This window comes from Medicago sativa, chromosome 6, assembly GCF_051527215.1.
Source record: "Medicago sativa cultivar Bolivia chromosome 6, Bolivia_mono, whole genome shotgun sequence".
Taxonomy (NCBI): Eukaryota; Viridiplantae; Streptophyta; class Magnoliopsida; order Fabales; family Fabaceae; genus Medicago; species Medicago sativa.
In genome coordinates, this window is record NC_140754.1 from 44,737,909 (window position 1) to 44,751,342 (window position 13,434).

General features: G+C 33.0%; 1 protein-coding gene and 1 long non-coding RNA gene across 2 annotated transcripts; one reads left to right on the top strand and one right to left on the bottom strand.

The window, feature by feature from the left end:
- Window positions 1-2,915: 2,915 nt before the first annotated feature.
- Window positions 2,916-7,121, bottom strand: LOC146915423 (uncharacterized). The gene is made up of 3 exons (XR_015013330.1): window positions 6,982-7,121; window positions 5,487-5,543; window positions 2,916-3,200 (listed from the first exon to the last, which is right to left on the bottom strand). It is a non-coding gene; the product is annotated as an uncharacterized LOC146915423 (long non-coding RNA).
- A 1,529-nt stretch (window positions 7,122-8,650) lies between these two features.
- LOC146915424 (NADH-ubiquinone oxidoreductase-like protein) lies at window positions 8,651-13,434 on the top strand. The gene is made up of 2 exons (XM_085717820.1): window positions 8,651-9,015; window positions 12,962-13,434. The coding sequence occupies exons 1-2, from the start codon at window positions 8,703-8,705 to the stop codon at window positions 13,195-13,197; spliced, it is 549 nt and encodes a 182-aa protein (XP_085573946.1). The 5' UTR covers window positions 8,651-8,702; the 3' UTR covers window positions 13,198-13,434.

Below are 13,434 nucleotides of genomic sequence, written 5' to 3' on the forward strand. Positions count from 1 at the left end.
AATTCCATTTTCAAAGCAAAACAAGTTAAACCTCATTGAAACCAATCACAACCATTTTTAGAAATCATATAATCAGTATACAACCTTAACCCTACCCTTTTTCCTTGAGAAAAACGAGTTTCGGAAAAATCGACGTTCTTGGACATTTTTCAAAAGTTTAGTTCAATTCACAAAATCAAGTCAAATCCAATCCATAAGATGTTCCAGTTGATTAAAGAGTGAAAACAGTAATTAAACATATTGAAAGAAGCATTTTAAAAAGCTCGGATCGGCCCTCAAATGCCTGAAACAACAAAAACGGGGTGTGCTGTTTCTGGCAATCTCGCCGGGCACGCCAATGTCGCCATGGCGGGATGCACCAGAACAACAACCCTGTTCTTGTTGTTTTCCCTTACGGGAATCCACTATTTTCAACCCCAAAACCCCATTTTTGATCCCTTAACCCCAAATTCGTCCCCAAAGTTTATCTAAACGTTTATGTACTTAAAAAGGCAATCAAAATCATATCAAACTTGGGAATTAAACACCATTCCAACACAAATCATCAATTTACCCATTTTTCATAAAACTTTCAAAAACAACTCAAATCTCACCACAAATCTATAATTATGAATACTCATGGTATCTGTAACACCCCTATTTTTGTCTCACTTTATAGGGCGCGTCACATATAATAATAAGCGCAAAATGTAAATAAATATACTCCGGCCGCGTCAAAATAATAATATTCATTTTATTCTTGTCTCAACTATTATATTTTTTTTTCTTTCTTTCTCAACATTCTTTTTTTTTCCCGTATATTTCTTTTTAGAACAAAAACAAAATAATAACATTCTTCCGTATGTTTCTTTCTCAACATAATAACATTCTTTTTTTTTCTTCTGTATGTTTCTTCCGTAGGTTCTACACAACAAAAATAAATTTAAAACATAAGTAACAAATATTTACATCATAATCTATATATATATATGTATCATTCGGTCTAAGCCTGCGGCTCATAATGCTAAAGTCATCATAGTGAATATTTTACAATGATCCATAAGTCTTCATGAGACTTAATATAAACAAAGCATAATTACCATCTAGCTAGAGTCATAATGCCTTAGTCAAACTACGTCATTTCTACTATGTCACCAAGACTAGCTACCATCCAAAATTATAGAGTTTTAAGAGACATTAAGTACATAACAAACTAATTAGCACTCTTAAACTCTTTCCTACACACTAGAAGTCACATCTAAACATGGCCATTAGGGTTTCCCCCAATGAACTCTCCCTCCTCAAGGTACTCCTCTGGGTCCTCCTCTGGATCCTCATCCTCAGGTGCATGGACTCTTTCTCCTCCCTGCTCAGCAACATCAGCAGGATCAGCAACAGGGGGAACTATGGGCTCCTGTGGGTCTGGTCCTACAGGTGGGACAACACCCATGTCATGGAGAGCTAGGTACAACCTCTGCAATGGTAGAATCATCTCTGTGGTTTCATGAGTAACAATAGTCGTAGTAGGTTGGGCACCGAATCCTGTGGTAGTGCGAACAAGTCCGGTAAAAATCAATGTTTGGGTGGCCAGATTTATTTCCCAAACATCATGCCTCGGATCCTCAAGGAACTCAATTATGCGGATTCCCGAGTGAGCTAAATGTCTCCCTGGCATCATCTACAAAAAACGTCCGAACATACAAAAAAAAAAAATACAAAAACAAACAAAGAAGGGTGAATTACTCGTACACAAGTTTTCCACGTGATTTATCACATAAGGAAAAAGAAAATAATCTATATACAACAAGAGAATATGATAAATTACATAGATATAATATTTTTCTTTTCATTCACTGTCCAACAATAATTACAAAGCATTTTATATATAAAAAAAAAACTATCTTTTAAAAGGTCAAATTAGAATTAATAGTTGGACATTCAACATGACACATGCATGAACTCTTGACTTTTCTCTCGACTCTAGTTTATTATCTTTTCACACTTTACTACTCCATGGAGGTTCCACTCTAATGAGCATAAGGCCGTTTCGGCAACTATATCATGATTATTAGTATTTTGAGCAAGATATGCTTAAACTCTAATCATTCTAGTCCGATCGCACTACCTTATTATAGATATTCTAGTTTTGTCAGGCTCACCGTGTCTGGTAATACGAGTACCTTCAGCCGGGAAGCAATCCCCAACTATTGATAGGCGTTCGAAACACAAGTGCCCTCGATAGGTCCTCAAAGTAACCAAACCATAACTATCCTCATTCCCATCTACACCTGAGTGTATAGGGACCTGTTATAGCTCCTTAATTGTCCCTACTTTCTAGACAAGACAATTACTCATACTCAACAATGTCAAACAATTAACCATTATAGTTATCATATGTTCATAAGACTAATCAGACCCTTCAGACTTTCAATTCAAATGGTATAGTCATTTAAATTAGCCATATTTGAAACAAGGATATTGGAATTAGTATATGATAATTAAGCAAGTAATAGAAAAACAAACACATGTTTCTTTTTTTTTTTTTTATTCTGAATGTACATGAAAATGTTCTTTCTTTTCATTCTGTATGTACATGAAAATTCCAGCACGTAAGCACTTGATTAAATCTGCACATGTTATTTTTATGTACATACATCAGATTTCCGCAAACAAGAATTCCAGTATCCCAATTGAACAGCACATATGCATTTTTAGAGATTAGCTACACATATAGTATAGTCATATATCTATATACTTGTGTTCCTGGAAAACATTCATATGGTCATATTCTTGTTAGAAATTAAGTCAAGTTAACACTAGGAGTTTTGAGAAACCAGTTGAGGCATATGCTTAATTAAGTTGTAACACCCTGTTTTACCAACATAAAAATTTCATAATAAATCATAGTATTTAAATCATAAACGGAATGTCACACACTTCTTAAAAGTCATAAAATGGATAATAACAATTATCCTTCAAAACTCAACATCATAAAATCTGAAACTTCGCAGCGGAAATTAGTTCAACATAAGAATAAAAGTCTTTGGCACGCAGGCCTCTTCATAAAAATCTCATAAATCTTGGTCCAATATTTATTCATAAAAAGTTCATAGATAATACGTAAGGAATAGAAGTAAAAGCAAAGTCCCATCCCGTTACGTATCAGAGCACCTAGACACAATGTGAGGAGTCCACTCACGAACGCCTCTACTCTTTATTACCTGCAAGTTACCGATACGAAGGGCAACATTTTCAAGCAGAAGGGGTGAGATTTCACAATCAATAAATTAAGCATATAATTCATCAAAATGCATTTAGCAACATAAAACATCATTAACATATCAAACATTCGTCACTTAGCATCATATTAAATCATGAACAATATCTCATCATCAAATCATCATCATTAAATCATAAACAACCTCTTATTCGACTCAACACTCGACTCAACAATGTGACTCAACTTGACAATGCAACTCAACTTGATCATCTTAAATCATCTTAACACTTCTTGATATGCAAATGCATGTGGTACCATTCAGGGCATCAAGCCCCCAACAAAAGTGAGCAAAAGCTCCAAGGCATCAAGCCCCCAACGTAGTTTAAGCAAAGCTCCAGGGCATCAAGCCCCCATCTTTAATGAGTATGCAATGGACTCAACTTCCTACAACTTAGGCAACATCATGAACATCTCTTATAATTCCATTATTATGGACATCTTCTTAAATCTTTACAACTTAGACCGACTCATGCAACTCCAAGAGATTAAATGGTCAACATCATTGAACAACAGCAAAATACAGCATATAGCAGTGGTTGAATATCACAACATATTTTGACGGATGAATTACATCAACGTAAATATCATAAAACATCATAATAGTACTCATACATCATTACTAATAATATCAGTCATCTAAACAGGTTTCTGGACATCTGGAAGTATTCTAAACAACCCTCATTCTTACTTCTAAATTCAACTCATGACTATACGTGCGAAAGGATCGCATGGAAAACAACTGGGGCAACTAACAGTGTTACTCGCGAGGCGAGTACTAATGCTCGCAAAGGCGAGCAAAACATGCTCTCTGGAACTCAAAAGTTGGCTTGCTCGTGAGGCGAGCTACTTTGCTCGCAGTGGCGAGTACTGGGTTTGCTCGCAATGGCGGGTGACTTTGCTCGCAATTGCGAGCGATGAATATCAGGCTCGGGCAGAATCATGTTCTTCTCAATTTTTCACCTAATCTCATGGTTCTATCATCCAAACAGCATCTAATTATCATCCTATGAAATATCTAAGGTCTGTACACAAGTTTTGCATCAATCTAACAATTTTTCATGGTTCAATCAGCAAAATCGGTCATAAACCCTAATTCTCAATTCTCTCTAAACTCAACCTAAATCATGCTAAATCCATTTTTCAGAATTATAAACTTAATAATATTGAAGGTTAGTCTCACCCTTACCTTATAACAGATGAAATTGCAGCTCTCCAGGTCTCTTCTTCTTCTCTTGACTTTTCTCTCTTTTCTCCAAAACTTGAACGTACGTTGTAAAACTATTCTCTCACCCTAACTTCTCTATTTATAACACTCTTCTATTCTTCTCTCACCACTAAAATTACTCATCTCACACCACAGCCCCACTTCTTATTATTTTTATTTTATTTTCATATCTTATTTTATTTAATAATAAAATAAGTCACACCATCATTATTACTTCACAAAAATCATATACTTCTCATAAATCTTAAAAATCACATAATTCACACATAGAAATCATATAAATCACGTAAACCTCATAAATCATTTAAATCACATATAAATCATATAAATATATGCTAAAACTCATTAAAATAATTAAATAATTAAGACGGGCGTTACATAAGTCACTAAATATCAAAGATCAGTTTAGAAATTCCAAGAGACTAATATTAAACAAGTTACAAACCACAAGGCTTTGAATCAAGGTAAAACATATGATAATGAAATTTTCTTCTCCCTGACGGGTGTATAATTGTATGGCCTACTTCATATATCTAGTAGCACTTATTATAATATTTATGAGATAACAACACCTTTTACTTGGATATTAAGAAGTTTTTAATCACGATTAATATTATAAATTACAGCGTCGAATCATAAATGACACTTTTAATCATATGTTCAAACCTATTGCGTACATCGAATTCACATAACACTTATCAAAAATTAACCTACTTATCTACTTACACAAGAATAATACCAAATAAACATCATGGAACTATCTAATCAATTTCATCATTTTCAAAAAAAATTCTTCTACTTAAATATTATATTTTCAAACTCCTAATTATATTAACTAAAACACATATAAGTCGATGTCCTTTGACATGTACTTGATCGCTAGAAATTATCACATCATCGAGAAATTAACTCTCACAAGTAGAGTTATTTACTCACACATAATCACTTAAGCACATAACTTATGCAAAATCTTTAAAACTTATTAGTAGTAATTCCCCTTACCTTCGGTTTCTTCGAAAGTTGTTATATCGTTTCCGTCGAAAGCAGCTCCAATATCACCTAGAATACTCATCCAAAATAACTATCTATTAGACTATAGTTATAATCAAGGTCATATTGTCTTAGGCTTTTCATACTACATAAGACTAAAGTAAAAACCCAGTTTTAATTTTATTCATTTCTAACCAACAAAAAATCCAGCTTTTTCTCCATACTCTCTTTTCTTAATTTTTTTTATACCAACTATTCATGTATATATATACCTATGTATTTTAAAATCTACATGTTATACTATCATATCCAAATCGATTAGTTTTAAGTTTCTTTCTCTCTTTTTTTTTTATTCTTTGTTTTCTGTAACGTAACAAAAATACCATTACTCATTTTTAAAAGCTCATAGTTTATTCAAGTGAGTAAAATAACAGGAACCTCTTGGTATAGTTTTCAGGAATATTTCAATTAAATGACTATCTTAAACTGTTTGGTCAATAATTAATTTTATAAATCTATTACATCATCATACATAATTTAAGTAATCTATATAGTTTGTTTTTTTTTCTAGATATAGGTATGTTGCTTTTCTCATAAAAGAAAAGTACTCTCTTGAAAAGGGTATGGTTTTCTTTCTTTTTCTTTGAAAACGACACAGTACATATACAATGAAAAGTTTGATTATTTTGTTTGAAAGTGAAAGTGTGGTGGGACATAGATCTGATTTTCTTTGTTTAGAATAACTATAGAGAAAGACTATACAGAAAAGGAAAGGAAGAGAGGGAGAGAAGACTAACCTGGTTTTACAGAGAGAAGAGAGTGTTTTGTGGTGTGTGTTGGTGATTAACTAAATACCTTATTTATAGGAAGATAAGAAGCCTATGTGTACACTTACTGAAATATCTCACGGTACTTATTTCTTCACTTATCCATTTCATTTTTTTTTAATTATTAGAAACAAAATTAAGTAACGTGGGGAGAAAGTTCACAAGAATAGGGGTTTTATATTCTTTATTCTTTATTACTTTTTTTTTATAACAACAAAAAAATTACTATCTCCACCCCCTCTTTTACTTTTCAACTCTTCTATTATTATTATTATTATTATTATTATTATTATTATTCTATTATTTATTTATTTTAAAACACTTTTGAATATAAGTTTAAATTTTTTGGATGTTACAGTATCAATCATCAACAACAACCTCTCCTAACAACAACAACATCAATTAACCATGAACTCATCAACAATCTAACAACAACAATATCATACTTCACCAATTTTGAGTAAAACACAAAGTATACATATATATACATCTTAAGCATGTAATTTCATCATCAACAACTTAATTATCATCAAATTCACATACCCAAACATTGTATCAAAATAAGAGCACGAATCTCACCAATTAAATTCACAATAATCACTTTTCACAATTAAACACTTATGAGAAAAGTAGAATAGAGATTATACTAAAAGATTATGAGAGAAAACTAGCCCCCTTACCTCAATTGAGCACAAACTAAGCTTAGGCTTCACTTTAGCTCCACCCTCTTGAATCTCTACTCTTATCTTCTTCTCCCAAGTTTCTTCTCTCTAACCATTGTTTTTGCTCTTTCTCTCTCTACCTCTCTCCAAAGTTTTGTGAAAATGAATGAATGAGTCTATGTGACCTAATTTTTCCTCAATGACTAAGGTTTAAATAGGCTCCTCACTATTGGGCTTAACCCTTACGTCTTAATGAGCTCAAAGCACTCATTAACCAAATTCACAAAGTTTCTACTCACTATGGATAAAATAACGAATAGTTACCGGTTCTTAATTAATTACCGCAACCCACTAGTGACTTAGTAAAAATAACTATTCCTACTCAAAACACTACTAAAATAATCTACACGGTGGAATTTGCTAATTTACCCTTGCTCACGAAACGACCAAAATACCCCTAAGTCCAAAATGACTAAAATACCCTTCTAACACCAAACCCATCAAAATGCACACAAAGACAAATAATCACATACGAGCATATATAAACACACATAAAAACAATAAATCTAACGAAAATTGGGCAGTTACATTTTCTAACAAGGATTGATACGACAGTATGTAAGTACTTATATGTACTAATATGACAATAAGTAAATATATTGAGTGACTAATATGACAATATTAACGAAACATTTTAACGTAAATAACTATTTTGACTAGCATAGCGTATAATCAATGACTATTTTGAAATTTCAATCGATTGAAGGACTATTATGACTATTCGTTACACATTCAGTGACCAAAATCACTATTATCCTAAATACGAAACACCGATGAGGCGAGAGAAAGTTGGGGGTGCAAATAACAAAATTCTCCATTTATTAAACTAATGGATCAAACCTCAAAACATAACCCAGCCCAAAACCATAGAACCTACATAACAAACAACAACACTACATTTCCACACCAACAGAGAAAGAGAGAGAGAGAAGAATTAATATCACAATGATTAAGTGCTTAATATCACAATGATTAAGTATTTAATATCACAATGCTGATATTAACTATTTTCATACATGGACGAATATGACAATAAATAAATACTCAATATCACAATGATTAAGTATGTTGAAGGACTAATATGACAATATTAACAAAATATTTTAACGTAAATGACTATTTTGACTAGCATAGTGCATAATCAGATAGTATTTTGGAATTTTAATACATTGAAGGACTATTGTGGGTATTCGTTACATATTCAGCGATCAAAATGATTATTACCCTAAATTCGAAACACGGATGAGAAGAGAGAAAGTTGGGGTGCAATCAAAACTCAAACCATTATTGGGATCTATGAAGGACAACACTTCATGGATTAGGCGTGTCCAACTGTCAGACACACATCAATGTACGACACCGACATGACACATATGATTCCATAGAATTATGTGATTTTATCAAATTATTATCGGTGTCTCCGTATCAGTATCCATGTCATGTCTGGTGTCCGTGTTCGTATATGTGTTTCAATCTGAAACACTAAAGACACGCGAGAAAGTTGGGGGTGCAAATAACAAAATTCTACATTTATAAAACTAATGGATCAAAACTCAAACCATTATTCACAGCCCAACACCAACAGTTCACCTCCATAACAACAACACTCCATTTCCGAGAGAGAGAGAGAGAGAGAGAGAGAGAAGCACGAATCATCATCACTGAGAGCAAAGAACAAGATGTTTCTCCGAGCGATGGCACGACCCTTAATGGCAAGAATAAAGACAACAACAGGAATCGTAGGACTAGACGTAGTCCCAAATGCAAGAGAAGTGTTGATCAATCTGTACAGTAAGACCCTTAACGAGATCAAAAAGGTTCCAGAAGATGAAGGGTATCGTAAAGCTGTTGAAAGCTTTACAAGTCATAGACTTAAGGTTTGTCAAGAGGAAGAAGATTGGGAGAAGATTGAGAATCGTCTTGGTTGTGGTCAGGTTGAAGAGCTTATTGAAGAAGCTCAAGATGAACTCAAACTCATTGGCTATATGATTGGTATTTTCTTCTTCTTCTTCTTCTTTTCATTTATGAAAATTTTGAATTTTTTTGTGATCTGGTTTGTGTTTTTTTAGATTTTTTTTTTTTTTACAATGTTTGTGTTGAGGTTAGGAATAATGATAAATTGGGTTTTTTTTTGCTTACTTTTGTTTTTGCATTGATGAAATTTTTATTGTTTGTGTTTTTTTTTATGATCTGATTTGTGTTTTTTTTCTTACGATCTGATTTGTGTATTTTAGGTTTTTTATTTTACAATGTTTGCGTTTTTATACAGTAAGGGATTAAGATGAATTTTTTTTTTTCCTTTCTTTATGCATTGATGAAAATTTGAATTTTACAATTTGTGTCTTGTTTTTTATGATTTATTTAGTGTTTTTGTAGATTTTTGTTTACAATGTTTGTGTTTTGTGTTCTTGTACAATGTTTGTGTTTTTTAAATGATCTATTTTGTGTTTTGAGGCTATGAATTAGGAAGAACTTATTTAAAGTGACTAGAGTGATTCATTTTAGAGTGTAAAGTGAGTAGGATCAGCCGTCTCCATTGCACCAACACCTTTGATAGGAAGTGTTTTCGGTGTCAAATGTCCGCGTCCGACATCAACACAACACACGTGATCACATTCAATTCATTCATTTGTGGTTTTTTATGATCTGTTTTGTGTTTTTTAGGATGTTCTGTATTTTATTGAGGTTAGGAATTGTGACAAATTTATTTAAAAACCAATGATAATAATTGATTATGGATCTGTTCTTTTAAAGTGAACAATTTACTAGCATAATTCATTTAGAGTGTAAAGTGAGTATGATCAATAGTCTCGGCAATTCAATACTCTTATCAAAAGGCAAATCAATGTCCAGATGCTTTAGCTAATCTTGGTTGCTCCTTAGATTCAAATGTGATATTTTTTGAGACGTGTCCGACCCAGTCTAGTCATTTGTTAGTAGCTGATGTTTTGGGGATAGCTACCCCTCACTTGGTTGTAATGTAGTTCCTTTTTCCCGGCCCTCTCTGTAACAAAAAAAAAAAAGTCTCAATACCACAAACACCTGTGCAGAAGGTGTGTCTCACATGTGTCAGTTTTTGACACTGACACATGTGGTTACATTCGATTAATACATTTTCTCAAATTATTAGCACTGTTGACGGGTTGGTGTTATGTCTGGTGTGCGCGTGTGTTTCAGTGCTTCGTAATCAATGGTTGATGAAAAAGTAAATGATCCTAAGTGATTGAAATATCAACCCTTGATGGATCAAAATTCATTGATTTTAGGTGATTTCACTTTGGTGGTAGTACTAGTGCTAGTTGTTGTTTTATTTTAAAGACTGTTATGTTATGTGTTTTGGTTATTTTGTTTTTCTAGGGTTTTGGATTTTGTTTGTGTGCGCGCTTTTCAATGTGGGTGAGAATGAAAGTTAGATGAAAATGGTAGGCAATTATTTGGAGGGTGTTGCGAATGAATATGTATGCTTGTTGCTTCTTTGTGTGTTTTTTTTTTACTATTTGTTGCAAATTGGGCGTTAGGACCTAATATGAGAGGGTGTTTTAAGTAATTAGTAGGTCGTTTATTAGGTTTAGGTAGATTATTAGTAAGTGGCCCATCATGATTAAATAATAAGAGGCCCATTAGAGTTAAATACTAGAATGATCTCTTTATTTGTATATAAAGGGGAATTCTTTGGAGTTTTAGAGTTGGACGGAATAACTTTTCTGTTTAGGGCTAGAGTAGGATTCCTCTGAGTTGTGTCGGAGCTTTGCTTTGGGAGTAGTTAGAGAAACTCTCTCTTCTACTATTTTTCTATTTTCCATTTGTATCAATAAAGGCACCCTGTTTTATTTAATTGCCATCTGTTTATTTTCTTGTTTGGTTGTGTTACTGTTAATTCGATTCTAGGATCCATGGGGTCCTATCATTGGGGGTGCTGAAAAAGTAGGGAATTTATTTGGGATGAAGTGTGTGTTTGGTTCTGCGGTTGCCAGAATTGATTATGAAATAATTGATTTTGAGATAATTGATTTTGGTTAAAATTGAGTTTAACATAATTGATTTATGTTTGGATACATTAACATAAAAATGATTGTTGTCGATTTATGATGTTTGGGTATTTAAAACTATAGTGCATATGTTGAAAACATTGTGAGTAAAAATGAAATTAAGAGAAAGTGTAAGGGTAGTTAGGTAAGAGGACAGCAAGGCATACTAGAATCGATTCAATTGGCCAAAAAAGCTACTATCTGTAGCTTCGATTGAAATCGATTTTAGAATATAAGAATTGATTTCTAAAATGAAATCAAAACACACATTTTAACCAAGTTAAATCACTTTTAGCTTTGCACCGCACGTTTAGAGAGTTTCAACGTGCAACCAAACATATACGAATATGGATTTCTTGATGATATAGTATGTAATGCTCCATGGTTTAGAATTTTCTCAATCTTATTATGATGTTCAGATTGTTGTTCTTTTGTATTATCGGGTTGGTCTAAGATTAAGATATTTATTAGTTATGCATAGTGCTCTAGTTTTTGTAACTCATCATATTTTACCTTGTACATAATATGCTCTATGTATGTTGTTTGTTAATCATTGTCAACTTGTTGTGTTGATGTATGTTGTTCATTCATGTGGTGTGATGAATTTGTACGTATTTTATTTCATATCTGTGTGTTTTTACCTTTCTAGAATTGTGTGAATGAGTACTGAGGGAAACAGGCGAATATAGATGTGTTTTTTCCGTGTTATACCGTATTTATTGTGTCCATTCTGTGTAACAAAAAATGGTACATATGTTCATGCACTGACATTACAAAAGCTTCAAATATTTGTGAAAGTTTATGTAGCACCGACACCTATAGTTGAATATATGTCTAAGTGTCCGACATGTGTTGGTGTCTGACATCAACATGTGGTTACATTCAATTATTGGTGTCTTGTGTCTTTGTCTTCATGACTGTTTCATAGTTGGTACTCATAAACTCAAACCCCTAGATACCCTCGAGTCCCCGACACAAGTTGTGCCCACTTTTGACGTAATTTCAACATGACCTACATAAGTCACTACCTTTTTTCAATGAGAAAACAAGCCATTAAGACTATAAAACCCACATATTAATCAACATAGAAGGCAAATTAAAATCCAATCAACCGCCAAGTTCAACGCCATTTTTCCTTCGAAAAACCTATTTTTTTACAGCCTAGAACCACAACTGTATCCAAATAGAACACCAATCTGTTTTTCTCTAGTAACTCTTCTCTTTCTCTGTGTCTGCTTCTGTTTTTCTTGTCTTGCTTTCTATTCCTCTTTGTCAACATTTATGTTCTTTACTTTCCTCTCTGTTCCAAGTCTCTCTATTCCTATATGTTTTTGCAAGTCTCCCTATTTCTCTGTCATTGTCTGATATTATCGAGGACCTTTTTTTAATACAGGCTCTTAATTTTTTTCAGTGGTTCTTATTCTTGTTTGGTCACTCAGCAGCCTTGTGTTATGAGTTTAAATTTTTCTGTTTATTCTCATTTGCTGTGTAAAATACTGGTTTGTCGATGTTGATTTTGATAGTCCTAAATTTTTGAAGATCCTAAAACATTAGACATTTAGTTAGGGGCAAGTGAAACGATGAGTTCCATCAATTCTCTTCCTAGTTAGTGACACCGATGTGAATTTTACGAAATACTAATAAAGAATGGTTATAATGTGTATTTTATGTTTGGCTACATAAGATTGTGTTTTAAGATTTTCAAGTTCATTGCTGTTTTTTTTTTTTTTTTTCACTTCATGAATTTGGTAACTATTAAGGATGCATCTTACTACTAAAGCTGGTTTTTGTTATATCTCTATAATCATTTGTATCTTAAATGTTTCTTACTGCTTCACTGTTAATTTGTTTATATCCAAATCTTAATTGTTTGATGATCACTCACTTGTATATTATGTGTTGTATTGCAGAATGGGATCCTTGGGGTATCCCTGATGATCACGAAATTGAGATGGTTGAAAACGACGCACCAATTCCGAAGCACGTTCCTCAACACCGTCCTCCTCGTCTCCCTAAGGAGTTTCAAGACACCTTAGATGCACTTATGGCTGACCCATCAAAGATGGAAAAGATAGAGGAACTTGTGGCTAAAACAAGAAAAGATGGTGCTGCTGGAACCTCCAATGAAGAACCCAAAAAGCCATGAACTTCAGCTACATTAGAGCTTTGAATTCTCCTTTTGGATGTGATTTTCCTTTTATTGCATCAAACTAAATTGTTTGTGTTAAGTAGTTTCAGATTCAACTGTCTTTCAGGGACCAATCCTTTGCTCCAAAAAAACTTGAACTGGTTGAAATAACAAGAAATAACATTGTACTTTGTATGCATGAAATGACTTTGGTATTATGAGTTTTAATATATTTATATTTATTTACAAAGCAAA

Bases quoted from the DNA above. Each gene is read 5' to 3' on its own strand.
- LOC146915424 (XM_085717820.1), top strand. From the start codon at position 8,703: ATGTTTCTCCGAGCGATGGCACGACCCTTAATGGCAAGAATAAAGACA. The intron at 9,016-12,961 runs GTATTTTCTTCT...GTTGTATTGCAG, and splicing joins ACTCATTGGCTATATGATTG to AATGGGATCCTTGGGGTATC.